This window comes from Colletotrichum destructivum, chromosome 4 (assembly GCF_034447905.1).
Source record: "Colletotrichum destructivum chromosome 4, complete sequence".
NCBI classification, from domain to species: Eukaryota; Fungi; Ascomycota; class Sordariomycetes; order Glomerellales; family Glomerellaceae; genus Colletotrichum; species Colletotrichum destructivum.
In genome coordinates, this window is record NC_085899.1 from 4,832,030 (window position 1) to 4,859,526 (window position 27,497).

A 27,497-nucleotide genomic window follows, 5' to 3' on the forward strand; every position below is an offset into this window, starting at 1 on the left:
CGGTCCTAACCTACCTACCACCTAAACTCAGGCACCTGGCATCCCTCCGTCCCTCCCTACCTAGGTACCTTACCCTCCCTCTCACTCACTCCCTCTCTCATCCCCCCGGTCCCTATCCCATCCTAGCCGGGCCCACACATTGCAGCGTGTCCAATCCTGAAGCCGGCACACCTCTTTCGTCCGCCCACTTTTTCTCTTTCCTCCCCACGCATGTGTCGTGACGTCCCTTTCCTTTTCCCCCCAATTCCCACACCTCAGCAGCAAATCTCCCACACACACGCACAACACACAACACACACTCAACGCTCTCTCTCTCACATACATCCGCACACACTTCAGAGTCGCGACCTACGCCGCTCTCTATCCCTACAACCCCCTTTCCGCCCCAAAACAGCCGGCGACCAATCCTCCATTTTGTCCTGAGTCTCGCCAGATGTTTCCCTCATGTCCAGCCCGCCTCGTAACGCCGAAAATGCCGCACCCGCGACCCTGGTGAGCCCCGCGCATTCGTCGCCGTCGCCGTCGTCGTCGCCGCCCATTCCCACCACCACCACTATTCCCACCACCACTCCCACCACTACCACTACCACTACCACCATCTCCGCCCCCATATCCAGTCCCAAGCCCTGTGCAAGTCCCTGTCCGTCCGTACCAGCTGCTGCTGCTTCTGCCGCTGCCGTTGCCGTTGCCGCCGCTGGTGCAGACGGGTCTACTGCAGATCCTGGAACTGGATCTGATGTTGCTGGCGTTGCTTTTGCTGCCGCCGCCCCCCAGCAACAACAGCCACCTTTCCCTTCATCCCTCCCGCCATCGCATCCAGACACCCCCCTAGCCCAAGCTGCAGATCTACCCCCTGCCACGGCCGCTGTCACCCAGCACCAGCAGGATGTCTCGAGTCTCGACCCGAATGTTAAAAAGCCCCGAGGCCCTGCCGCCCTCCCGAGGCAGTCCGGTCCGTCCTTGCTAACCCAAGCACTCGCCTCAGCTCGCGGCATCCCTTCGAGAACGCACTCTCACCAAGATCAACCCCCCCAACCCCAGAGCCAGCTGTCGACGCGCTCGCTGCCCTCTCCTACCGCCGACTCTCTCCTCCCACCTAGTAACCCCTCCTCCGCCGCTGCTGGCCTGGATCCCCTCGCCGTCGATACCCGCAATGTTCCCTCCCTTCCCGGCCACAGCGCCTCAGTAACTCCTCGAAGCGCCCCTCAACTCGCCTCTGCACCACCCCTCGACCCTACCAATCCGATCAACGCTGCCGAGCCTCCCGCCGCCGACATGGAGATCATGACGTCGCCCACCTACGATATTTCTAGCTTCCAAGGCATCAGAGCAATGCTGCTGGACCACAGGGACTTTCTCAAGGGCACGCGATCGCGGGGCAGGGGTTCGTCACTGGAGCGCGTTGACCTAGAGTCGAGATCGACGGGAGGATTGCGCAAGACGCGAGCTCACTCCCATTCTACCAGCCCGGATGCATCTTTGTCCGCCTCCGTCGCCCCCCTCGACCAGAAGCTACATCAAGACGTTGCCGTGCCCGAGGTTCGACCCAAGAAACTGGAGCAGCGCTTCTCCGTCGGACCTGAGAAGATATGGTCGATCGGGTCAAGCGAGGCCATCGACGGCCAGGAGGATGGCCAGGTCGAGAAGTCGGTCCATGAGGCCATGATCGGCGTCGAGCCAAACGCCCGCAGTCGCAAGGCAAGCTACAGCCTCCGGTTTTTTCGCGAAGGCTTGCCCAAGGAGGAGAAGACACCCGGCCGCAGAAAGGACACACGCCCCAAGGAGAAGCTCTCCCTGGGCCACGAGTTACAAGATCCGCTATCATCGGACATTGCCATTGAAGACTTCGCCAAAGCTGCGAGCGCGCAACCATCTCCCAGGATTCTCGATAAGAAGGATTGGTTGCCAAAGCAGCTGGAAAGGGTCAAGACCTTTCCTCTCCAGTCGCCCCAGGACGGCGAAACCCCTATTCTCACCGACTCTCCGACCCAGGATTACTTTGGCCTGAGAAAAGTCAATGGCGATATTTTCCACAAGGTGGACTCGGACGGTGCCAGGCAGACTGGTACTAAGGCCAGCTCCAAGCATGATGATTCCGAAGGCGAAGCTTCGTTACCTGCAGTGCAGGAGACCATGACTGCTGAGACTCGACGCCCATCTGCTGACAGCAGCGACCGCGGTGAGAGTCATGAGGAGGGTGACGAGTCCAGCGAGGAGAAGATTTCTTCAGCCGTATTCGTACCACATCCCGGCTTGGAAGAGGCCGCAGAGCGCGAGCGAGACGTGGCGAAGCCGAGACAGACGGCGGGCTCCCGCACCACTTCCAGGGCCGAAGATTTCCATCCGTGGCTCGTGAAAGCCGATGAGCCCGAGCCCGAAGAGGAGCTGTCCCCCGATCAGCCCCCCGATACGCCCTCTCACAAGCCGAAGTCGAAGCCGAAGCGATTGCCCGGAGAGCCGAATGTGACTCTCCGCGAGGTCCAGCCTGGCACCATCGATGACCTCGCCGTCGAAGACGGGCAGGAGCCGCCGACGGCAAAGCAGGTGCCTACGCATCTTGAAGAGCACACCCACCATCACCAAGTCGAGCACAAAGAGCCCCTCGAGGCGATTGAGCTCATTCCCTACAAGCACCAAGTCGGGGGACACACCACCCTCTGGCGCTTTTCCAAGAGGGCTGTCTGCAAACAGCTCAACAACAGAGAGAATGAGTTTTATGAGAACGTGGAGCAGGACCATCCGGACTTGCTGCCGTTTCTCCCTCGGTACATCGGCGTGCTGAACGTTACCTTTCACAAGCAGCCCCGGCGCAAGTCAACTCACAAACGCGAGGATATGCCCGCCTTGGAGCGCAAGAAGACCGGAGAGAGTGGCATCGCAGTTTCGGTGTCGCCTTCCAAGTCTAGCACTACCAATGGAAACTCGAACGGCGCATCCCAGGCCAATAACACGGAACACCGCAGGATCATCAGCCAGTCGCTCTCAAACGCGCCGGAGCCCATCCCGACCGTCACCTTTGACGACAACTGGCACATCTTGCCACGAAACCTGCTTCAGCCGACGCCGCCGCCTACCGCCTTGCCGACTCGGGGCCGAAGTACATCATCTTCTGGTCTGCCTGAAAACGTCGAGGAGAGCAAAGCGACTTCTCCCACAAGGCCCAGCTTGGATGACAGGCACGCCAACAGCTGGGGTGCGACAACCGTTAATAAGCGGCTGCGCAACGAGGTATTTAACGACGTCTTCTTGAAGCAGCCCATCCCGATTCACAAGCACCGTCGTCCTCACCAAAAGTCGATGGCCTTCCGGAAGCAGCAGACCTTACGACCAGCGAGCTCCGTCCCCGATCTAGTGCGCAGGCAGGACCCGTCAGCTCAAGAAGGTCACGCGCCCCAACACCCCAGCCCACTCCGGCCAAGCAGCTCTTCACCGCCGCCGACGGAAAGCATCCCGATGGAACGTCCCGAGCATCCTTGCCATCCGGAGACCGCAGAAGCCGAGGACAGCGATGTCAAGGATGTCACCGGCACGAGTGCACCGGAGCCGGAGACGCTGGCGGACAAGATTATTGCGCAGAAGAAGAAGCGGCGCTACTCCGGAACAGGGCTCCGACGAAAGCCACGAACAGTGACAGAGTCCAGAGGCCATCTCAAGTACTGGGAAGAGGCGGACGACGCTGGGTACAGGGGCGAAGATGAGGGCGGGCAATCTCTTATCACATCGCAAGTAAACTCGCCCATGATCGAGGCGCCGAATACGAATGGTGCGAGTCCTCACGAAGGGACCGCGAAAGAACTGAGCCTTCCGGTGTCTGCCACAGAGGCACCTCAACCCGGAGGCGTCTCTGAGATTGAGCATTCGACTTATGCGTCGACAGTGCCGTCCGAGGTACCGAGTCCCACGCAAGAGTTTCGCAAGATCCCGCGACCGGTGAACCCCAAGGAAGCACAAACGCAGAGGGACTCCCGCGTGGAGTATTTCCTCTTGCTGGAAGACCTCACGGCAGGCATGAAGCGACCATGCATCATGGACCTGAAAATGGGTACTAGGCAGTACGGTGTGGAGGCGACGCCCAAGAAGCAGAAGTCGCAGCAAGGCAAGTGCGCCAGGACGACATCGCGTGAGCTCGGCGTGCGTGTGTGTGGGCTCCAGGTCTGGGATGTCAAGAGCCAGAGCTACGTGTTCAAGGACAAGTACTTTGGGCGCGATCTCAAGGCCGGGCAGGAATTCCAAGACGCCCTGACGCGGTTTCTCTACGACGGCGTGGACTACGCCAGCATCTTGCGGCACATACCGACCATCCTGCAGAAACTGGACCACCTCGAGTCGATTGTCAAGGAGCTGGATGGCTACCGCTTCTACGCCGCCAGTCTTCTCATGTTTTACGACGGTGACACGACGAGCGAGGGTAATGAATACGATACAGTCGTTGACGATTCCACGACTGACTTTGCAACCGACACGGAAGAGTCGTCGGCGTTGCGCGAGAAGAAAAGGCAAAAGAAGAAGCGCGGCATCGATTTCAAGATTGCCGACTTCGCAAACAGCCTGACCAAAGGCGACCTGGCCGAGGGGAAGCCATGCCCGCCTCAGCACCCCAATGAGCCGGATCGTGGTTTCCTCCGAGGTCTTCGTACGTTGAGGAAGTATTTCCTCAAGATCCAGAAAGATACCCGGGCTGCCATGGGCCTGGACAGTCATGGACGGAGTAACAGGATGGAGGACGTCGATGATATCGACATGGACCACCTGTCGGACGAAGAGGGGTCAGTCAGTGAATGAGTGGAGGACGAGTCTCTACTTTCTTGTTGATAATATTTTTGGGGATTATTATTCTGGATTGGGGTTATGGCTGGTTGGCGCGGACGGACGGGGGAATCGCGGAGTCAGGGACGGCATTTGACAACATACCCGGCATCGATCTGGCGTCACAATACAGATTTCAAGGCAACTGAGATGTTTTGTATTCTCGCTCCCGCTAGCCTCAAGAGGCTTTGGTTGGTGGGTGCTGCAGATTATGTCGTGTTCGACGTGAGTCCCGACGAATGGTGAGCTGGTTGAGTGTGGATCGAGGTTGGTGGAGAGAGCAGAGTGGTGGTTGAGCGAAGCGACGCCCGGACAGCGGGTACAGATTGGACTGAGTAGGATTTGGTGAAAACGGTCTTTGGGTGGATAACCAAGGCGTTGATTTCTCTTTTTAAAGTTTTCGTTATCCTTGTTGTCTTGTTGCTTGGGGATCTGGGTTAGACGTTAGACAAAATTGAGCCCGTCCTAGATTTGCGCTCACTCTGATTCCGCTCCGCGCCTTGTTTCAGTGATGCATCGTCCTCGACGCGGACCACACGGACGATTAGACGTTTCCACAGTGCCGATGACCCGACCGCTTCGGTCCGGGAGTCTTAGGTAAGCCCCCGACATCCGGGAGATAAATAAGGTACAATAAGGCAGGTGGCACAACTCTTCATCTGGCTGTATCCAAGCCCCCCCCCCCCCCCTGTCTCCACACGTTCAGAGAAGCAGGTTATCACTACCGCCGTCTTCATCGTCACCATCATCATAAGCTCCTATCAAAGAACAACACCGGCATATTATCATTTCCCGCAAGACCATTCGAACGGCGACATGGGTTCGGTCCTCTCCGCTATCCGGTCCGCGACCAAGACCGTCGGAGCTGTGGCCAGGCTCCTCCTGGACCTCAACAGGCAGTATCAGACGCTGCTAGCCAGGGTCAACGCGGCGCCCGGCATGCCGCACGAGAGGCCCTCGAGCCCGTACTGGCTCGACGACCCGCCGTTCCCGGAGCTCGTGGGGATGCAGTCCGAGACGCTGGCGCGGGAGGCCGACGTAGTGGTCATTGGAAGCGGCATCACGGGCGTCGCCGTCGTCAGGGGATTGTTCGCCGCCGCCGCCGCCGCCGCTACAGACGCAGATGAGGCTGGCGATGGGCCGAAAGTCGTGGTGCTCGACGCGCGGGCGCTGTGCGCAGGCGCCACGGGGCGGAACGGCGGGCATGTGAAGGCGAGCCCGCACGAGCTGTTCCCCCGGCTGGCGCGGTACGTTGGAAGGGAAGGGGCGGCGCGGCTGACGCGGTTCGCGCTTCGGACGGCGGAGGCCGTGCTGGAGGTCGGCGGGATGGAAGGGAGGGAGGTGGCGGAGTGCAGGGTGGTCGAGACGGTCGATTTCTTCCTCGACGCGAAGGGGTACGAGGATGGGGTGAAGGGCGTCGAGGAGCTGAGGCAGTGGGTGCCTGAGGTCGAGGTCGAGGTGCTGGGCGGGGAAGCAACGGTCGAGCGGTTCGGGGCAGAGGAGGGCCACGTCTTTGGCAGCCTGGTGTACAAGGCCGGCGCTCTGTGGCCGTACCGGCTTGTCTCGGCGATCTGGAAGGAGCTGCTGGACGCGCAGGGCGGGAGGCTGGCGTTGGAGATGAACACGGCTGTGGAGGAGGTCGTGTTGGATGCCGCGGGCGATGGGGAGAGGCCGTACGTTGTTAGGACGGGGCGGGGTTCGATTCGGGCGAGGCATGTGGTGCACGCGACGAACGCGCATACCGCGCAATTTCTGACGGGGTTGAGGGGGAAGATGGCAGGGGTGAAGGCGCATATGACAGCGCAGCGGCCCGCGGCGGCGGCGGCAGCAGGTGGTGATGACGACGGTGATGGCGACAGGGGTGGGGACGGTTTCCGGTGGAAGGATGGCAGCGGGCCCGGGAGCCGGTCGTGGAGCATCGTTTACGGCGGGGGTATGTTCGACTACGTGACGCAGCGGCCGAACGGGGACGTGATGCTCGGGGGCGGGTTCGGGCGCAGCGCGGGGCAGGGGGTCGACATGGTGGGCGTGTGGGACGACTCCGGGACGGAGTCGATGACGGTGGCGCACGTGGCAGGCGTCATGAAGGCCTTGTTCGGGGCGCGTTGGAGCGGGAATGTGACGAGGGCGTGGAGCGGGATTCTGGCCATGACGGGGGACATGGCGCCCTTTGTTGGGCGGGTTCCTGAGGCGCTGTCCGGGGCCGGGGGGAAGGGAGTCGCGCTGCGGGGTCGGAAGGGCGAGGAGAAGAAGATGAGGTTGAGAGCGAAGAAGGTTGATGACGGTGAGGAGGAAAGGTGGAAGGGGGCCGGGGCCGGGGAGTGGGTCAGTGCCGGGTATTGCGGCGACGGCATGGTGTGGGCGTGGCTCTGCGGCACGGCGTTGGGAATCATGGTCGCGGGCAAAGAGAATGTTGCGTTGGAGAAGGGCGCTGGGTTCCCCGGAGGCAAGTTGGACGAGTGGTTCCCCCGGGAGCTGTTGATCACGGAGGCGAGGGTCAAGAAGGCCGACATGAGCAACCTGGTGGATGAGTTACTGTGACGGGAGCGGGCTTCCAACGGAGCGGCGAGGCAGTAGCACTTGGTGGCACCACGATGTAATGGGAAGTAAACAGAAATAAGGGGGAAGCAAAACGGCATGTGTTTAGCTTGACATTGAAAAACGAATTGGTATGAAATGCACGCATCAGTCAAGAAATGCGTGTTAAACAGGCTTTTTGTTTGTTGTTGGTAAGGGCAGCGGCTCAAGCCAAGGGTGGCTTCATAGGCTGCCAACCAAAATAGCATCTAATATGTTTTGGTTACCAAGTAGATCGATAGCTGGTAGCTGGGGTTATCGACCGGCAGTAAAAGTATTTGGTTCATGGTATTCCGCCTCTCATGATGGAATTCTGAAGGTGATTTTCTATTCCGAATAAACCTAACCAACTAAACGTATTGGCTGTCAACAAGCCCTTCTAAACACTTCCTCAAGACTACTAATTTCTCTCTTGCTAATATTACTATCACTATTATCCGTTATGATTCTATTACAACGACAATCACCCACGAATTCTAAACATCTCATGTTTGCGAATTAAATACACGTCTCTAACTATGTCTCATTGTCCAGGTCAAACGCGAGTAGGCCAAAGCACCCACCCTAAGGTATCCAGCCTTATCCACGACTCATCCACCCTCGACTCCCCTAACCCACGACACTGGGAGGGATCGACAAGATACCCGCTGCAGGCATCCTCCCCCCCAAAAAAGCCCCTCCCCCAACAGTGCCGGCGGCTGCACAAGACAGCCAGGGCCCTGGGCCCAGAGGCCAGGGGTCGTCCCCACTCGCTGTGACTAGCGATCGTGGAGCTCCTCCCTTTGGTTCGTCCACCCGCTGCGGGGTAGCTGCGATGACGTCCCCCTCCGTGGGAGGCATGCCTCCGCTCGACAGAGCATCGTGGGCTCTTCCATCGCCGAAGCGTCCGCCGTATTGTGTGCCGGGATTTGAATTATCTCATTTCTCGGCCTTCTCCAGTTTTCTTCTTTTCCTCCCCCCCCCCGCTCCCCTCTCTTACATTCTGTTTTCGGCTTCTTTCGACGTCCGGCCCGGTTCTCTTATCAAATCCCGCGGCAAACTGCACAGTCACGGCTCATCTTTAAATACCTCGTGCTCGGCTATTATTGCTTCGAGGTCAGGGTACACCCTTAAGTTCGATCCCGCACGCCAGAGGAACTCCTCTCGAGCTATCGCAGGCAAACATCGGCAGAAACCAATAACCTCAGCGTACCGACATAAGGAGCCCCCCTCCCCTCCCACAATGCCTCCCATCCGCCTCGCGACGGCGTCTCCCGCGGCGGGGCCGACTACCGCCGCAACCCTGCAGCAGATCTCCCTCCTCGCCGCCCGCGCCTCCGCCAACGCGGCCGACCTCCTCCTACTGCCCGAGGCCTACCTCGGCGCCGGGTACCCGCGCGGCGCCTCTTTCGGCTCTAAGATCGGCTCCCGCACCGCCGAGGGCCGCGATGACTTCCTTGCCTACTTCAACGCCGCCGTTGACCTCGGCGACACCGTCGGCGACGCCGGCGCCGGCGCTGGCGACAAGTGGGTTAACAGAGACCTGCCCGCGCAGAATCTTACCACCGCCGCCGACGGGGACGAGGGCAAGCCGAAGCCGAAGCGGGGCGACGGCTCGAGGGAGGAACTCGAGAAGATCGCCGCCGACTCGGGCGTCTTCCTCGTCGTCGGCTGCATCGAGCGCGCCGGCGGCAGCCTGTACTGCGCCGTCGTCTACGTCTGTCCCAGGTTGGGAATGATCGGGAAGAGGCGCAAGGTGATGCCCGTACGCGTCCCCCCTTTCCCCTTTTTCTTCCAACCCCGAGACGAGCCACAACCAGACACTGACAGACACCAGACCGCCACCGAACGCCTCATCTGGGCTCAGGGCTCCCCCGCCACCCTCCGCGCCGTCTCCACCACTATCCGCGGCGTCCGCCTCAACCTCGCCGCCGCCATTTGCTGGGAGAACTACATGCCCCTCCTCCGCCAGGCCCTCTACGCCCAGAACATCAACCTCTACCTCGCTCCGACCGCCGACGGCCGCGATACCTGGCTGCCTCTCATGCGCGCCATCGCCTGCGAGGGCCGCTGCTTCGTCGTCTCCTCCAACATGGCCGTCCGGCCCCCCGCGTCGTCGTCGGCTTCTGCCGTGCAGCGCGACAGTAGCGACGGCAACGACGACGACGACCAACCAGACGCCGACGCCTACCCCCGCGCCCGCCGCAACTCGTGCCTCACCGAGGAGGGCTTCGAGATCGCGCTCCCCGAAAAGCACAAACCCGTCAACGGCACCTCCGCCACAACCACCGACAGCCCGCGCCGCCGCCGCAAATCCGTCATCGTCGAGGACGGCAACGAGATCGTCCTGCCCGGCGACGTCGACGACGACGACAACGCCCCCATCAACGGCGCCAATGGCACCCGGTCCTCCGCCGCCATCAAGACGGCGGCGAAACCAGCTGCTGACTGGGTCTCCCGCGGCGGCTCCTCCATCGTAGGCCCCTTCGGCGACGTACTCGCCGGCCCCCAGTGGGAGGACGACGAGGGACTCATCTACGCCGACGTCGACTTTGACGACTGCATCCGCGGCCGCCTCGACATCGACGTCGGCGGCAGCTACTCCCGCAACGACTCCTTCAAGTTCTCTGTCGACGGCCTGGACCTGGACCCCCTGCCGTACTAAGAGGCGCCGCTGGCCCGCTGCCTCGCCGGGCTGTCGGCATGCCCCATCTGGGTCTGCCACGTCAAGTCGGCGATGCAACCGACTCGTGGAAGATGCTACGCTGCGTGTCAGGCACCGTAGGACCATCAAACCGGCTCTCTGTAATCACACCAGAACAAAAGCGGTGTCATCGCTGACGAGTACAAACTGTAGCTTTCGCTCGTAATGCATGTATTTCCGTTGACGTTTGGCTCACGCCTAGACTGACCGCGTATGAACCCCCTTGATGGTAGTGTGATATCCATGAACCCCTGATCCCCAATTCCCAACCTTCCCAATCCTCCCATGTAATGCCAGCCATAAAGAAAAACCCACCATGCCACAGATTCATTAATGCGAGAGAAATGGTCGTGAAGAGCAGTTGGGCGCCATGTTCTTAGCGCTCCTCTTCGGTCTTCGCTCGACTCGAGCCCTCGCCCCTGTCCTCAGATCCGTCCTTTTCCGACGCCTCCCGGGGGCTGGTCAGCGGACTCGTCACGCCGCCAATGCTCCCGCTGATGCTCTCTGATCGACCGTGGCCCAGCAATCCGCTCCGGACGCTTGCCCCGTCGCCGTTGCCACTCTGCTTTGCATAGAAGCTGTTCCGGTCGCCGGGCATAGCAGGGGCAACGCCCGTGGCCGAGTAGATGCTGGTGCGCTCGGCGTTGGCGATGCGCGAGCTGCTATGGTGAAGGCCGGGGGTTGTCGGCATGCCGACGACCGGATCGATGTTGGCACTGAGAACGCTGAGAGGGAGACTCTCGCGGCTACCGCCCCAGAGGGAGGAGGGGGCCAAGGCGCGAACCGAGGCGTCCGTATCGAGCGACCGGCGACGGCGGCGCTGGGATGACGACGCCAAGGTGATGATGGATGCGTTGTCGGTGAGAAGGTTGTTGGCGGTGGCGGTGGTGTAGGTCGTGGGGTTACCTGGTCCCGCCGCGGCGGGTGCGAGGTGGGCGGGAATGGCGGAGGCGGGCGAGGCCGTCGGGAAGGGTTGGTTGAAGTGGATCGATTGGGTATGACCCTGGTGCGATGTGTGGTTGCCGTTGGTGGTCGGGTTCGTTGGCACATGGGTGCCGCCATTATTTGGCGCCATGGACTGGATTGTCGTCAGGGTTGTCGTCAGCGAGCGCACAGAGGGCGCTGGCGACGAAAAGGTGCTGTCGCCTCCCCTGCGAGATTCGACGCCGCCGATGGTCCGGCTTGTTCCGGCGACCGAGGGAGCGCCGTGAGAGGGAGCGACGAGCGAAGGGGCTCTGTCGTGGTCTGTCGATATCGTTGGGGCCATGGACCTTGCACCGGCGGTGGGCGGGGCGCGACCATCATCGGATGACATGCGCGAGGAGGGTTCGAGAGAGGTCGCGCTCCCGCTCAGGGCGGTTGAGAAGGAATAGGAACTGGTTTCGACATCGACATCGGCGTGGCTGGCGGAGGCCACGCGGCCAGACTGGGGATATGGGTTGTTGCTGTTGTTGTTATTGTTGTTCTTGGAGGCCCGCAGTTTGGCATGTAGTTTGGCCTGCTGGCGTTTCGAAGTGGGAAGATGCACGCCGCCTCCGTCGCTCGAGGAGGACGTCTTGAAGTTTGTGAGCTTCTTGACCCAGGTGGAAAAAGGACGGCGCCTGCCTGCACGATCGGGGCGATCTAGCATTTTGTCAGTGTTTCTAGGTGGCTGGGTGCGTCTGCAGAAGACGGCGTGGGCTGAATGAGACCTGCCGAGGGGTGCGACGAGGGCGAGTAGAATCGACGGTCATGGGAATGTGGGCGACAAAGAAAAATGCGGTCAATTACCGTGCGGCTGCAGTGCGGCCTCGGTCGTAGCCATTCGGTAGCCTTGTGGGCAGGACGACAACGCAGAGCAAGCAATTATTCGCGAGAGACCCCAGCCGATGAAGACTTGGCCAAGTGTTGTCGGGCTAAGTGTCGGCGCAATGGCAGAGTAAGGTGCCGAGTCTAGGTGGGCGAGTCGAGTCGAGTCGATTCAAATCGAGTTGTCGGAGCGTGGTGTGAAGGACAGGACAAGCAAGAGTACGTTGGAGAGGAGAGTCGAAAGAAAAGAGAGTGAGCAGCGGGTGTCGGTCGGTAGGAGAGTCAGGTTCGCGGACGAAGAAGCCCTGCCGAGAAAATCGAAGGAATACGAATGAAATGCGCTGGCCAGATGGTGTGCGTGTGTTTGTGTGCGTGCGTATCGATCGTGAGGTGGAAAGGCGGGAAAGACGGGAAAGGCGATGGGAATGGGTATTGAAGGAGGGACGAAGGCGAAGAATGGGAATGAGAATGGAAATGAGAATGGAAATGGACATGGAGGTGGAGGTGGAAGTGCAGGCGGGAGCGGTAGTGGAGCGCCAGGACGGATTGGGACGATTTAGACGATTGGGACGATTGAGACAGTGGACCTAGCGCCCTCCCAGCAGCCCCGTCGCTGCCCAGCCCACTGTCGGGCGGTGGGCGTTACTGGAGGTCTGAGACTCTCACTGAACCATGGGCGGAGTCGAGCCGTCGACAGAGGGCTGGCCCGGCTCGGCTAGGATCACTGCATGGCCCCCCAGAAGACGTGGACCCCTAGAGCGCCTTCGAGCACTGCCAGTGCCAACTGGGTCATCTCCATTGTTGCTTACCTACCTACTTGCCACTTGCCAAGTGCAGCCCATCACTAATGACTGTAGATACGGATATACATCATCTCTGTATGTGCTCATGTCGGGCTGTGTTATGTCATCATAGTCTGTGCGATGGGTAATCACCAGCTACGCTCTCATCCGATGTGTAATGTCACTCTCCTTTCCGTACACCAGATCTCGAATTCAGCCTGGCTCTTTGCTCAGATTCGCGGATTTCCAAAAAAAATGCACCGTACTACAGCCCGAGAGATCCCGGCCGACCAGATAGTTGTGTCTATATGTCACAGTCACTATTGAGAATAAGGAAAGAGGAGCCACAGCTAAGACAAGGCCCCAGCACAGTGACAGACAAAGTTAGACCTTGAGCGGCGGCAGCTTGCACATCTTCCACCCTCTCTTCGTCCGCCGCATGGCTACAGGCGGTGACCGTAATCCGTCACTGTCCCATGATTCGGCATGAAACTTGCAGTATCTCATCATCGCTTGCCGTCTGCACCAAGAAGCTCCGGGCAAGTCGAGATAGTCGTCAACTCACCAACTCTCAGCCACCCAACCACCCACCACGACGGTTCGCGAGCCGTGGGTCAAAGCTCTCGGTTCACTTTTTTCTTTATTTTACACACTTGCCAATTCCAGCCTCCAGTTGAAACTCTCGGGCTCACATGGCGTCCAATTGCTGGTGTGACTAGGCACATGTGTATCCGTGCCTTACTTACCTAGGTAGGTAGGTAGGTACCTGAGAAAAGGCAGGGGCCGCAACACTCGGTCCATGGTGTGCCCAGGTACCAGAAGAATGTGCTTTATCTAATCTTATCGCCTCTTATCGCTCTTCTTGACGTCGTTCGCAACGCACCTGCTTGATCGCAGCCAAAGACATCGCAACCGCATGTCCTTTGCAAGTCTACCGTTACCACCATCCATGCGCATCGATAGCTATCTCCGGTGGCTCATCCTGACGCGTGTCGGCATGGCCCCCCCACCCCCCAATCGCCATCATGTCCATTAAGCCCCTGCCCGAGGACGTCATCCGTCGCATCAGGTCCTCTGCCACCGTCACCTCTATCAACGGCGTTGTCTGCGCACTCGTTAAGAACGCCCTCGATGCACACGCCACCAGGCTCAATATTACCGTTGACTACTCCCGTGGGAACTGCGTTGTTGAGGATGACGGTCTGGGAATCTTACCCCTCGAGTTTCGAGAGCCGGGCGGACTGGGCAAGCAGCACCGTGAGTTCGCCGCACCATGACACCACCGATTCGACCTGCGCTTGCTGACCCTGACTTAGACACATCGAGACACTCGCCCGAACATGAGTGCTACGGCATCAACGGCAACTTTCTCGCCTCGGTCGCTGCCCTGTCTCTACTCACCATCACTTCTCACCACCATCTGTACAACTCGCAAAACTCGCTCACCATCCACAACTCAATAGTCTTGGCCCGCAACACCCCAGCCCTGCCAGAACAGCGTCTGCTTACCTTTAGCCATGGGACTCGCGTCACCGTTAGAGATCTTTTCGGTTCCATGGCTGTCCGAGTCAAGCAGAGGGCTGTGGCTTCCGAGAAAGCCGCCGTGGACAAGGAATGGGGCCGTTTGCTGCGCCATGTCGCCGCCCTTTTGCTGGCTTGGCCTTCGGACGTGACCATCTCCATCCGAGACACCGTCAAGAACAACGAGACACGCTTCCGACCCAGCACTTTATCCAAGCTGGACACAGTGACACGTTCTTCACGGATTCTGTCCCAATCGGGTCTCGTCGACGGCTTGGATCGTGTGCTCTGGACTCCCATCGGCGCGTCGGTCGGAGAGTTGACCATCGAGGGCTGTATATCGTTAAGTCCCGTGGCCAACCGGCAGACTCAGTTCATCAGCTTTGGCATTCATCCTGTGACTAACGAGCATGGTACAAACGTCCTGTACCAAGAGGTCAACCGCGTTTTCATCAACTCCGGTTTTGCAATAGAGGAGGAATCAGCCGTCTCTAGAGGCTCGCCCCTCGTGGTGCTTCCGACATTGAGACAGCCCTCGGACAGAAATGCTCGGCCCAAGCGTGGCCTGGATCGGTGGCCCATGTTCTACTTCCGTATCAGCTCTTCTTCGCGGACCTGGCCGCTGTCGGGCGCCTCTTTCGAGGATTTCTTTAATGACCGAAACCGCACTCTTGCAGACATCATCGACCTGCTAAAGCTGGTTTGCTACGAGTTCTTAAAGAAGCATCGCTTCCGTCCACATAGTGTTACCACTTCCCTTCGTGGGTCTTCCAGTCATAAGCAGAGAGATGAAGTCGAGACAGAGCCCCCACGCAGGGATGCTAAGCGGCCACAGACAGTCCCGTTGACGGCTAGTCGGTCCAACTCTGCAACGCCCATCTCGAGATCCGAGTCTCCTTTTGATCTATGGCAACGAGTGAAGGTCGGACGAGTCCTAGAAGGGAAAACGAAATCGGGCGCATCAACTCCGGTGTCCTCCCATGCAAATACCACCACACCTCTCATGGCCGAGAGTCCCGGGGAGATCGAGACGATGCAGCCCAGCTTGCGCTTTCTTGACGATGCGGGTAATCTACTGCGCAAACCTTTTGAGGACATGTGCTCGGATTCCCCGCCGAAGCAGGGATCAAAAGAGACAACTTGTATACGCCCAACGATCACCACCGCCAAAAAAGAGCCGTGTTCACATCTTGAATCGCATCCCGAACCTTTGAGCCTTACCAGGGACGATGAAGGAGTCTCGCGTTTAGGCGAACGCCCTGATAAAGCTCAATTATCGAGCATTATTGATATGGAGCCTGTTTCGACCTCCCAATTCTTCAAATCAAACAATTCTCAGTCGCGACAGCGGCCTAGTGAATGGCTCAAAGGGTTGCTCTCTCAATGGGAAAATCCCGTCTTCCAAATTGCTGAACCTCCTGTACGTCGTTTGGATGACGAATGGTCATATCGAGCAGCAATCCAATCTCTCGATATGGAAGCCGGATGCTCCCATGGAACTCATACTTCGAACATCAAATTATCGGGGCGCATCTCTAAAGCTGCCCTGGTGGGCGCGGAAGTTGTCTCTCAGGTTGATCGTAAGTTCATCTTAGTGAAACTTAGGCGAGACCAAATATCCGGCGGTGATCTATCAGGCTTGCGGGCCAACTCTGTGTTGGTTCTTATAGATCAACACGCTGCCGATGAAAGATGTCGACTTGAGACCTTGATGCGGGACTATTTTCATCCAGCAAAAGGGTCCAAGGAGGTGGTTGCACGATCGGAAATGCTCGAGAACTATCTTCAATTCGAGTTCTCGGCCAAGGAATGCAAATTGCTGCGCAAGTATTCATATCACATACGCCGATGGGGCATCTTCTATGAGGTTGAAGAGCCGGAGTCAGCTCAGTGGCGGCACAAAAGCAAACAGCTCCCCAAGGTGAACGTAACAAGTCTTCCGCCGAGCATTGCAGAAAGGTGCCGATTAGAGCCGAGGCTACTCGCCGATCTTCTTCGGCAGGAGATATGGAGAGCAGAGGAGGAGGGCGTGCCACCAGCTCGACCCGTTCCCCTTGCCAATGGAGTTCTTAGTCGCGAAGTTGACTGGGTTTCCAACTTTCACGGCTGTCCTCAAGCAATTCTCGATTTGCTCAACTCGAGATCTTGTCGCAGTGAGTTATCCCCTCGAGGAACGCTTTACTTTCACTGACTGGCGTAGGCGCCATCATGTTTAATGACGTCTTATCCAGGGGCGAGTGTGAGTCTCTTGTGCTCCGTCTCAGCCGATGTTCATTCCCTTTTCAGTGCGCGCATGGAAGACCATCCATGGTGCCTCTCGTCGACATGAGGACTCTGAGCTCGAACCAGATGACAGAGCGGGGCAGTTTTGGCAGCCGCTTGAAGCAATCCGGCTTATTGAAATAAGATAGATCTCGCTATTAATGGTGTCGGGGGTTACACAAACTGCTTTGGCAAAGACGCCCCAGAGCAATGTGCAACTATAGAACGAGGTTGTTGTTACAGTCGCGGCCGTAGAAGATACACCATTAAAAAAGTACGGATGTGGTGCGTGCTCGTGGGTTGCCTTCTTGGTGGAGTGGAGCGTGAAGCTGAAATCCAGAAAAGTCTCGTTAGACAGACTACCGAAATAGCGAATCCATGACGTGCCGGTCAACGATATCGAAGAATGAGAAGCGGCATTTAACAGCGTTCCTCTGCTACGGTAGGATGCCAAGATAAGACGACGACGACGTGTGGCTGGTGCAACTGTACGCCACGTGTGGCGTCCAGTAGCTTGAGGCTCCACATTCGCCGGACACCACTGCACCACCTGAGCAGCAACGACAGGCAGCTCCAAGCTCCCCACAGCGGCGTCATTGGAGCGCGAAGCACCCGACGTTCATCAACAACCACCACAATATTGCTGCACACTCCGCTGCCGACTCTGCCGACTCTGCCCTTCCCAGGACTTGCTGCCGCTAGGAGATGTAGTCATGGCCTTTCAGGTACGCGTGCGATAATTTCCCCTATCGGTGGTCCCCACCCAACGACTTGTATTGACTGCGTTTCTCGCAGTGGAAGGCATTCGACTTCTTCGACGTCAGCCAGGTCCGACTTGCCGATGACGAGACCCGACTCTTCTTCGAGAGCAACGAGATCGCCAGTGTTTGTTCGGGATCGGACAGCCTGTTTCTTGGTAGCTACGATGGATACGTTCGCATTGTTGGGTCGAGCTGGAAGGTGGTGAAGAGCTTCCAGGCTCACGAGGTTGGAACGATCACCCACATGCGCCAGATTGAGGGGACGAGCTTGCTGGTTACGGTCGCAGTAGGTCGAATCGAAACTTTCCCGAGCGCGCACGATGATTCTGACCTTCGTACAGGAGGATCTTAGTAGCGAGCCGGTGCTGAAGATCTGGGCCTTGGACAAGCTGGTAAAGAAGACGAACATGCCTACATGCCTGAGCACTTTGCAGATCAGCAACGGCAAGAAGCAGTTTCCCGTAATGCCGACCTCACACTCGAGCACCAATGCACGTATTGACTTGGTGCCAATTTAGATATCGGCTATCGACGTCCTCGATAATCTTACCCAAGTAGCGGTTGGCTTCGCCAACGGCACCGTAACCCTGATCCGAGGCGACTTAATCAACGATTTGGGAGCTAGACAAAGAACCGTTCATGAGTCGGAGGAGCCCATCACGGGTGTAGAGCTGATGGCCGATCCCCAGGGCCTCACTACCCTGTTCATCTCAACAACAGCCCGGATCTTGAAGTTGAGCATCTCGAAGAGAGGCCACAGCTCCCCGCCAAAGACTGTCGAGGACATGGGATGCCACGTCGACTGCATGACGGTTGACAAGAAGACGGGAGATGTTGTCGTGGCTAGAGAAGATGCAATCTACACCTACACATTGGAGGGCAGAGGAGCGCCACGCGCGTACGAGTCGGCAAAACGGTTGGTCTCGATTTACCAGGACTACGTCGCCCTGATATGCCCGCCATCGTCTTCGACTACCGAGAAGCCGACTGACACCATGCGTCGTCGCTTTGGAGGCGGTGCCGCAGACGCGCTGTTCAACGCATCCACATTTGTTCTCCTTGAGCCAGATCTGAGGGTTCTGGGACACACACAGTCTCTGATTTCGCCGTTCAAGGCCATTTTCCAGATTTGGGGCGATCTCTTCATTCTCACACAAGATGGAAAGGTCAGCCGGTATCACGAGAAATCATTGCAACAGCGCCTCGAGATGTTGTACCAGCGCAACATGTTTCCCTTGGCCGTCGAGTTGGCGCAAAAGTCGGGCTTGGATGCCACACAACAGAGTGGCATCTTCCGGCGCTTCGGTGACTATTTATACCAGAAAGCAGATTATGACGGGGCTATGGTTCAGTATATCAAGGCGATTGATACGACAGAACCATCGCAGGTTATCAGAAAGGTAATGGATATTCCACCCACAAGAATATGAAAAACAGCTGAGACTGACGGGCATCCACAGTTTCTTGATACTCAGCGGATACATAACCTCATCCAGTACCTCGAACAACTACACGAGCACCGCAAGGCAACGTCCGATCACACAACACTGCTCCTCAACTGCTATGCCAAACTCAAAGATATTGACAAGCTAGAGGCCTTTATCAAGTCACCAGGTGACTTGAAGTTTGATTTGGAGACCGCAATCTCCATGTGCAGGCAAGGGGGATACTATGATCAAGCGGCCTATCTTGCCAAGAAGCATGGCGAGATTGATCTGGTAGTCGATATTCTCATAGAGGATTCAAAGGCATATGACGAGGCTCTTGATTTTATTTGGCATCAAGACCCGGAAGTAGTGAGTCACATGGACCCTTGGCTTCTGAGCCTGACTAACGTTTCTCAAGGCATTCCCTTGTCTCAAAAAGTATGCTCGAGTCCTCATCGAGAACTGCCCGAAAGATGCGACATCAGTGTTTGTCGACTACTACACCGGCAAGTACCGGCCTAGACTGCATCTAGTCCCAATCGAGGACAACGGAGAAACTGTTGTCGGAGGCGGCATGGTTGCCGGCGCAGCAAGCGCAGTACAGAACCTTTCCAACTTCCTGCCTTTACCCTACATGAACACATCATCTCTGCAAAGCCCATCAACACCAGGGAACGGAACCACGGCAATCAATGGCGATGCTCAAATCATCATGAACCCCGAGGACATTCCCGCGCCAAAGTATACTCCGCCACCCCCAAGGACGGCTTTCTCTTCGTTCATAGACCACCCGGATGAGTTTATTGTCTTCCTAGAGGCGTGTCTGGAGGAAAAGGGCCTGAAGGAGAGTGACAAAACAGACCTGTATACCACACTGTTTGAAATGTATCTTCACAAGTCGAACGAAAAGAAGGGGGAACAGCACCGGGAAGAGTGGGAGAACAAGGCGAAGAAACTCATAGAGGGCGAGGACATTCCCATGGAGAGCTCCAATGTTCTGCTCCTATCTCACTTGTCCAACTTCAAGGACGGCACGACGCTAGTCAAGGAGCAATCCGGCCTGCTGTTTGACATCTTCCGGTCTTACACATCAGCCAAGGATACCCGCGGAGCTATCAAGGCGCTGCGTAAATACGGGCCTGAGGAACCGCAATTGTATCCGGCGGCCCTCGCGTACCTCACCTCGGACCCGCGTATCCTCGAGGAGGCTGGTTCAGAAGAGCTTTCTGCCGTTCTCAACAAGATCGACAAGGACGGCCTCATGGCGCCGCTGCAGGTCATCCAGACGCTTGTCGGGCAGTCGGGCTCATCGGGCGGCGTTGCGACCATGGGCATGATCAAGCCATACCTCCACGACACGATCGAGCGCGAGCGCAAGGAGATCGCGGCGAATCGGCGGCGTATCTCGGCGTTCCGCGTCGAAACGGAGCAGAAGCGGGCGGAACTCGCCGACCTCGGCTCCAAGCCGGCCGTGTTCCAGTCGACGCGTTGTGCCGTCTGCACGGCGCCGCTTGATCTGCCAGCAGTGCACTTCCTCTGTAAACACAGCTTCCACCAGCGATGCCTGCGCGCTGAGGGCGAGTGCCCGCAGTGCGCCAACGACAACGCAACGATCCGCGCGCTGCGTAAGACGCAAATCGAGACGGCGGGCAAACACGAGCTTTTCAAGGCCGAGCTGGAGCGTAGCGAGGACCGGTTCTCAACGATTGCCGAGTGGTTCGGGCGTGGCGTCATGGGGGCGCCCAACGCCGACACAACGTGAGCGAGGAGAGGTTTGGGGGGAGGAAGGGATGGCAATCAACCTGCAAGATGGACCCGTCCCACTTGTCGACTCGAAAACAAGGCTCGGCTGTAGTGCTGCAGGGTGACGGCCATTACAAAACGCCGTGGAAAGACGGGCAAGAGAGGCCCAGATCGGTAGTGGTTTACATCGCGTAATAATACCAGCTTCATCAGCGCAAACCTGATACAACGAACGGACACTGCCCCGTTTTGGACGAGGCAGATACCAGATCGATTCATCCCTCTCTAGTGAAATACATAGCCAGCCAACGTGGTCTCTCAAGAAAGTCGCACGGTTTACAAAATATGCGCAACACTGAATTGATTACCTACGTACGTACACTGAGTACGAGGAGGTTGAGGTCTCCCCTCCACCCCATCTCTGACGACGCAAACAGCTTTCTGTATTCGTCTAGTTGACGTGGACTGCAGTAGCACGAGAAGTCATAGAAAAGCTAGCTAAGGGGGGGGGCGGAAGTCTTGGAGGCCGTCCGTCGCCCCAATGACACTCACTAACTTTCCGTTCAGGGACTTATTTCGTGAGACGATTGGCTGGGGTTTCCATTCATGCATGGCGTGTTGAGCCTTCGGAGTGAGCTCTGGAAGCGAGAAGGAAAAGGGGCAGATAGTCACGACTTGAGATGTCCTTGAATGTGGCAATCGTCATGCAAGAGAAATGGGGTTTGCTCTATTTATAGACATAAAGGCTGCCCTGCCTGCCTTCTGTCTTTCTCATCTCTCTTTCTCCTCCAACGCCGCTGCTACATTGAAAGGGGGGGTTACATGTAAGAAAAACGAACAATTCCTCTCCACGAAGCACCCCCAAAGAAAAGCGCCGTTGCTCCGAGAGAATGATTCTCATCCACCATTACAAAGCAGGAACCCCTTCCCTGAACCTCGCTCTTGATGCTTGAAAAGACAATGACAAATTTGCAGGCGTGATGGGCATGAGAGTAAATGCTTGGAAATAAAACCAAGAGCCACCCCTGAATGTTTCCTTCCGTATCCCGATTACCAGTCAAAGACAAATGGAATTCTGGGGAGGAAACGAGTCTACCGGTAAGGCATCCTCTTGTGTCCCTCATTCCGAAGTTACTTGCCATCCAGTCGAAAGGCCGATATGTCCCTTCATGGGCAGCATCCCCCGGTCTTCGTCATTCGTCTAGCTCGCCGGCCCTATCTGCCAGCCAAATCCTCCACCCCCAAGCATCCGTCCGCTCATTTCCGCGTGTAGCCGTCTCAGTTCGGCTAAATGAATCCTCCGCCCCAGACCGAGTAGCTCCGGAAAATGTAGAGAGGCCTGCATGTAGGAGCCAAGAGCTCTTTGCCGAGTTGAAGCCAGAATCCCCGTCGTGGTTGTACGGCTCCTTTGAAAAGGACTGTCCAGGGTGCACACGATCTGCACTCCATCCCAGCAGAGAACAGAGAAGCCTTCGACGCTGGATCCACTCTGCTTCCTCTCCAGCTCTTTCGGCTGTTACTAGCCAGATGCGGTCGTTCTCTATAGGGAAATGAAACGTGATTGAAAAAGTCCATGAGGCAAAACATGCCGACGAAGATGTGCAATCTGATTGCATGCTGTTCTTTGGATATTTTGCAAAAAGAAAAAAAAAAGAAGAAAAAACCCCCCCGAAGAAAGAAAGCGCGGGAATTGTTCAGCAAGCCTAACGGAAGAATTCGATAGTTCCGCCGGCTGTAGATGAATGCTGTACCAGGAAGCCATCCTTAAAGCCAGTATGCAGTTTGATAGTATCTAGATGGAGTTGAGGGTGTGCAGTAATTTACTCGTCGTGCAAGTAAATGCACAACGTTCAATCGGGGTATGTGGTTACATCTTCGCCATGGATGACAACCTTCTTGGCCGTCTCGGTGCTGGCGATGCTCACGTTGGTGTCACGCCGCCTGGCGCCGAATGGAATTCGTTCAACGTGTGCATTTGTCGACTTCTTTTTTTTAGACTTTGCCATCAACAGGCCCTCGTCGCTGTCGCTATCGTCATCATCATCATCCTGTGGGCTGAACTCGGGGGTGCGGTGAATTGCAGGTTGGCTTCTGTAGGTCGTATTGGGAGTGATTCGCAACGGTATCGACCCGGAATCGAACGAAGCGTTGTGTTGTTGGTCAAAGCGCTCCTGCTGCTCGTACTGCTCCAGAGGGAAGCCGGCCATTGGCTCCTTGACAAGAGCCGGAGGTGTCAGCGAGTCCGTTGTTTCCAGCAGGGCCTGTTTGTTGTTGACGACAGCAGGTTCTACAGGTTCGGCGTCGAGGTCGGCGGAAACAGAGCTGGAGCCGCTAAGGAGCGCAGGCAGAGACGGGTCCGACTGAAAGGCGAGCATCTCCTCCTTGGAAGGTGGAGTGGTGGACGAGATCGGGCTGTTGACATCGCTCGGACTTGTGAGGGGAGAAGCCAAGCCACCGATGGACGCCGAGCGGGAGGAGTGTCTCGTGTCTGTTGTATACTCACGACCATGAGGCGGAGGCGTGCCGAAGAACTCGTCGTCGGGCGACACGGGGCAAGGATATTCCGTAGGGTCCACAACCGCAATGTCCGACCTGACATCATCCAGGGCCTGCTGGGCGACTTGGTGCTGATACTCTTCAATGTGCTTGCGGTGCAGCTCGTCTCTCGCCCGCGCGAATGATTCGGGTGTTGAGTTGTTGTACTTTCGGGGAGGGGGTGTCCTTGCCTCTGGCACATCCCGGACGTTCTCGATCCTGTGAGCCGTCTGGGGTCTCTCCTCCAAGTCCGTGGTCGCTCGTTGATTCTCGTAAATGTTCGAATCCGACTGAGGTTGGCCATGTTGATAACCAGTAACGGACCGCGACGAGAAAAACAGCGGCGAAGCTAAACCGTTGCTGGCATGCTTCGCTTTGCCCAAGTCGACGGAGCGCATAGCCCGGGGTCTGCCAGGGAGGCTGGGCATCCGGTGAAGAGTACCCGGGACGCTTGCGGTTGTAACACTTACTTGCGCGGGAGCCCGCTTGTCTTGTTCCCTGAAGACGCCACGCTCGACCGAACGCGCCCGCAAAGCCTCCTCTGTCAGGGCGTCGTATCCGCGCGTCTGCCGCATCTCGTTCAGTGGGTCGGCGAGTGTCGGGTCAACGAAAGGTGTCGGAGGCAGCGTTTTCACCTCGGGCAAGTTCGCCGTCAGCATCAGATAGCTGTTGCCGTTCGAGGGACTCTGTGAGTATTGGTTTGGCTTGTAAAGCGACGCTGCACCGGTCCCAGGTATCGTAGACTGGTCCGACGGCGATGCCGTGCCACTGTTCGTCCTGGACTCGTTGCTACCATACTGGAGCGCATGTAACAAGGCAGCCCCGGCGGGCTGAGCGATAGCAGTTGCGAGAGGGTCATAGGAAGACTCATAGGGAGACGCCGTTTGGCTGTGGACCAACGGGTGCTCAGAGTTGAAGGCAAAGTCCTTGACGTTGGAGAAGTAGTCTTCGCTCTTCAAGCTTTTGCGCCGGGCATCTCTTGAGTGTGGTGTGGGAGGCACATTGTACATGCTGTCTCCAGCCGAGCTGGCGGCGCTGCTGGCAGCTCTCCGCCGTGACCGACTATCGCTTCGATCGCCTAAAGGGTGCATCAACTTCCCGACAGCCTTCTTCACTGTAGATCTGGCTCGCTCCAGGAAAGCAATGGGCACAACGGCATGGGCCGTCTCCTTGTCGTTGACTTGCACACGCCTGCCCTGGGACGGCCGCGCCGGATCCGTGTCGTCGATCCAGGTAATGGGATTCGGGATGCCTTGGACAATCCAGGGGTGCCTCTTGATGTCCCGCAGGCGAATTCGCTTCTCCGGGTTCTTGGTGAACATCTGTCGTAGGAGATCGTACAGGAGGTTGTCAATGTCCTCGTAAGCCAGCTCGTTGTCGTCCCTGTAGGGAGGCACATTATGCCGCTTGAAGAGAGACTCCGAGTTTGGGGGTGTGGACGGATCCACAGGCTTGAGGCGCTTGCGAGGGATGAAAACTTCCTCGGTGGCGATCTTGCGGAACATTTGCCATTCGTCCTCGGCTTGGAACGGGATTCTGGCGTAGATCAGGCAATAGAGCGTCACACCCAGCGACCAAATGTCAATCATTTCGGAAATTTTTGGCTGCTCCATGCGGTCGGCGTCTGTGTAGCACAGTTCGGGCGCGAAGAAGGCTGGCGTGCCAACCGTCTTGGCCAGCTCGAGGTCGTCATCAAAGTCTTGTGCTTCCGACTCTGAGACTGTTTCATCATCCGGTTCACCATCTCGAATTGGGCGGCCGAAATACGAAACACCAAAATCAGAAATCTTGACCCGGTGGTCTTTGGTCCAGAGCAAGTTGGCGGGCTTGATATCCCTGTGCACAACGCCTTGGTAGTGCAGGTATTCGAGTCCCAAAACAGTGTCTCGAAAAGTGGTTCTTGCCTGTTCAATGGTGAAGCAGGGAACGTAGGAAAAGTCTTCCGCAAACGGATCGTGCATGCGGGAATTCCAGTCGACCGAGGACATGTGCGAGATGATGGAATCAGCCATACTGGGCGAACGGCCCCGCAACGCAACATCCTCCATGTATGCGCCATACATGGTCCCGTCCAGTGCAGTCGCAGAACCCGGGTTGCTTCGTTGGGGACCGGGCGTCTCCATGTCGTCGGTCTCGATGGCTTCCTGGTCAAAGACGGCGAAGCCGCCGTCGACGGACTTTACTGACTGGGACCGTGACGGGGCTCTCGACGTGGCTCGCGATGCCTGCAAAGAGTTCGGCTGGGAAGCTTCGCCTCTGACGTGGTCCAAGTTACCCAGATCGTCTCTAGATGGAACGCGGGACTGTGAGCCGTAACTGGCGTCGTCAGACGCGCCGTGCTCCATGCTCCAAAAGTCGTGCACGCCCATATTGGCCCGGGACATCTTGGCACGCTTCAGCTCCTTCAAAGCCAGGCGCCTCTCCATGATCAGATCGTACTGCTCCTCCTCGGGTGTCGGGGGCTCGCCACGGGCTTCTCTCTCGATGCGGCGACGCTCGTGGTGGCAGATGTGGGGGAGACCCTTCTTTCTCCAGACGACCTCCCCCAGCTCGACATGTTCGAGGATCAAGTAGATCTTTTTCAGTTCGGGGTCGTCGATGATCTCAAGCAGCGACACGACGTTAGGGTGCCTCATCTTTTTGAGGATGGCAATCTCGCGCATCGTCTTCTCCTGGGGGGACATGGCCATAACCTTGCCGAGACGACGCTTCTTTGAGTAGCGGGGAATGATCTTGATTGCGACATTTTCGCCCGTCTCGAGATTTCGGGCGAGCTTGACCTTTCCGTGCATGCCCCTGCCGATTTCTTCGATGACCTCATACTGATTAATGAGTTTACGACCGGTGATGCTGTCGGAATCAATAAGGGCTTTGTGTGTCCTATCGGTTTGACATGGTTAGCTTATCGGACTGCGCTCCCCCGGTCGCGGGGTCCGCGATCAATCTGTCCCCTCCCCCTGCTACTGATGAGCCAGCCCATCGAGGGGGGGCCCACGGAGAACATGCAACTGGAGCGCAGGATGATGGGCATAACGAGGACAGACGAGAAGGGAACACTCACTCTCTGACTTTGTGCTTTTGTAACGGGTGCAGATAAGGGCTGCTGGTCTCGAAATTCGGGGTGTTGGAGTCGGACGAGGCTTGGATCGGGAAGTTCATCTTCGGGCGTGGGTTCGAGGGGCTGAAGAGGCCAGGCGAGGTCATCGGGGTACTAGCGGAAGACCTCAAAGGCAGCTTGTTGGAGAGAGGCGGGACAAGGGTCTGTAGGTGAGGGTGATGAGAGTTCCTCGGGTGGGGAGGATGTTGCGGTTCCATGATATGCGAAGAAGGGTTGAGAATGGACTGGTCGGGGAAGTCTCGATCGGCGATTCGACATGCTGAGGTGCGTGGGAGGAACGTAGAACGAGGCTCGCACGGCGGCCGAGAAATCGAAAGGCAGCGACAAATTCGATGCTTAGGTGGCCATGATGGTATCGTGGGGGAGAGTCGGGTGGTAGTATGTGACGGACCGGGTAGGATGTGAAGAGCGCAAATGTTCAAAAGCACGTAAGGAAGGACCGAATAAGTAGGTTGCGGAGGGAAGGCTTAGTCGGAACACGAAATCCGTGATCGTAGGATAATTCGCCGTTGGCACCGCGCTGTGTGTAATATGGTGTGTGACTCGTGAGTGTTTGTTGTAGGTGTGCGTCGAAGGAGTCGTCGGACGTTGTTGGAGTGAGTTGCTGGCAGAAGATGCGTAGGGCTCGAGGCAAAAGACAGACGCAGGATGAGGTATTACGAGGCGATGTGAAGTCAAAAGAGAACGGGAGGGAAAGCGGGAGACTGGACCCAGGAGAGGAGGTTTTGGGAGGTTAGCAAGCACCAGGTAGTGTACTTCCGGGGGGGGGGGGGGGTTAGATGAGAACTAAAAAGACGAGGGATCTCTCTGTGTGAGAGGAAGGCGGGTGGGTGGTGGGTGTGGATGATGGATGATGGGCGGTGATGGTGGGTGGAGGGTGGAGGGTGGGTAGTGGGTGCAAGTCCCAGGCAAGGCAAGGTTGGGAGTCGGGAGAGAGGGGAGGGGGGGAAGGGGGAGGGGTGAGAGAGGGGGGGGTGGGATAGAGGGGAGCAGCAGGAAGGCAATACTGTCCAGCGTCCTTTGTAGTGCGCACACAGTACGAGAGACCGGGGAGGTCTGACACCAGCTTGTGCTGTGGGGTCTGTGGCAGTCTGGCAGAGGATTGAATTGTTTTCCTCCTGCATGTTCCTGCCACTGCCACTGCCACTGCTCGTGTGAGGTGGGTGATGTGCGGAAGAATTAGGAGTATCCGTAAGGGGGATTCTCTTTTGTTTTCGTCTTTATTTTCCTCTCTCCCTCTCATGTAGTTTTTAATTTGGGTGTCTTCTTTTACAATTCGTTCTGTAGCTCGAGAGAGACAAGGACAGTGGTCAGCGAGGGACGCGGCTCTCGAAGACGCTCATCAATGAGACATATTGGGTGACTGAGAGAGTGACAGGAGTTGGCTTGCATCTGAGGGTCGCACGAGAAGAATCTCCATGGGAAAAAACAAAAATGAGGTCAATAAGACACACTGTGGATTCGCAGGACTCAGAAAGATGGATGATGGGTGCA

At 57.3% G+C, this 27,497-nt stretch overlaps 7 protein-coding genes across 7 annotated transcripts; 5 read left to right on the forward strand and 2 right to left on the reverse strand.

The window, feature by feature from the left end:
• Positions 1–270: 270 nt before the first annotated feature.
• Positions 271–5,342, forward strand: CDEST_07405 (Putative inositol polyphosphate kinase). Its single transcript, XM_062923564.1, has one exon. It carries the CDS (start codon positions 445–447, stop codon positions 4,780–4,782), a length of 4,338 nt encoding a protein of 1,445 aa, XP_062779615.1. The 5' UTR covers positions 271–444; the 3' UTR covers positions 4,783–5,342.
• Positions 5,343–5,493: 151 nt separating this feature from the next.
• CDEST_07406 (Putative FAD dependent oxidoreductase, FAD/NAD(P)-binding domain superfamily) lies at positions 5,494–7,558 on the forward strand. The gene has a single exon (XM_062923565.1). It carries the CDS (start codon positions 5,623–5,625, stop codon positions 7,345–7,347), a length of 1,725 nt encoding a protein of 574 aa, XP_062779616.1. The 5' UTR covers positions 5,494–5,622; the 3' UTR covers positions 7,348–7,558.
• A 500-nt stretch (positions 7,559–8,058) lies between these two features.
• Positions 8,059–12,333, forward strand: CDEST_07407 (Putative carbon-nitrogen hydrolase, nitrilase/Cyanide hydratase). Its single transcript, XM_062923566.1, has 2 exons — positions 8,059–9,127; positions 9,200–12,333. The coding sequence occupies exons 1-2, from the start codon at positions 8,198–8,200 to the stop codon at positions 10,025–10,027; spliced, it is 1,758 nt and encodes a 585-aa protein (XP_062779617.1). The 5' UTR covers positions 8,059–8,197; the 3' UTR covers positions 10,028–12,333.
• On the reverse strand, positions 10,363–12,333 carry CDEST_07408 (uncharacterized protein). The gene is made up of 2 exons (XM_062923567.1): positions 11,837–12,333; positions 10,363–11,689 (listed from the first exon to the last, which is right to left on the reverse strand). Exons 1-2 carry the CDS (start codon positions 11,868–11,870, stop codon positions 10,443–10,445), a joined length of 1,281 nt encoding a protein of 426 aa, XP_062779618.1. The 5' UTR covers positions 11,871–12,333; the 3' UTR covers positions 10,363–10,442.
• A 1,201-nt stretch (positions 12,334–13,534) lies between these two features.
• CDEST_07409 (uncharacterized protein) lies at positions 13,535–16,729 on the forward strand. Its single transcript, XM_062923568.1, has 3 exons — positions 13,535–13,893; positions 13,953–16,310; positions 16,358–16,729. The coding sequence occupies exons 1-3, from the start codon at positions 13,662–13,664 to the stop codon at positions 16,561–16,563; spliced, it is 2,796 nt and encodes a 931-aa protein (XP_062779619.1). The 5' UTR covers positions 13,535–13,661; the 3' UTR covers positions 16,564–16,729.
• A 1-nt stretch (position 16,730) lies between these two features.
• On the forward strand, positions 16,731–20,776 carry CDEST_07410 (Putative vacuolar protein sorting-associated protein). The gene is made up of 7 exons (XM_062923569.1): positions 16,731–16,861; positions 16,987–17,144; positions 17,215–17,466; positions 17,522–17,641; positions 17,699–18,580; positions 18,641–18,976; positions 19,026–20,776. Exons 1-7 carry the CDS (start codon positions 16,798–16,800, stop codon positions 20,367–20,369), a joined length of 3,156 nt encoding a protein of 1,051 aa, XP_062779620.1. The 5' UTR covers positions 16,731–16,797; the 3' UTR covers positions 20,370–20,776.
• A 294-nt stretch (positions 20,777–21,070) lies between these two features.
• Positions 21,071–26,777, reverse strand: CDEST_07411 (Putative protein kinase). The gene is made up of 2 exons (XM_062923570.1): positions 25,947–26,777; positions 21,071–25,765 (listed from the first exon to the last, which is right to left on the reverse strand). The coding sequence occupies exons 1-2, from the start codon at positions 26,198–26,200 to the stop codon at positions 22,201–22,203; spliced, it is 3,819 nt and encodes a 1,272-aa protein (XP_062779621.1). The 5' UTR covers positions 26,201–26,777; the 3' UTR covers positions 21,071–22,200.
• Positions 26,778–27,497: the final 720 nt, after the last annotated feature.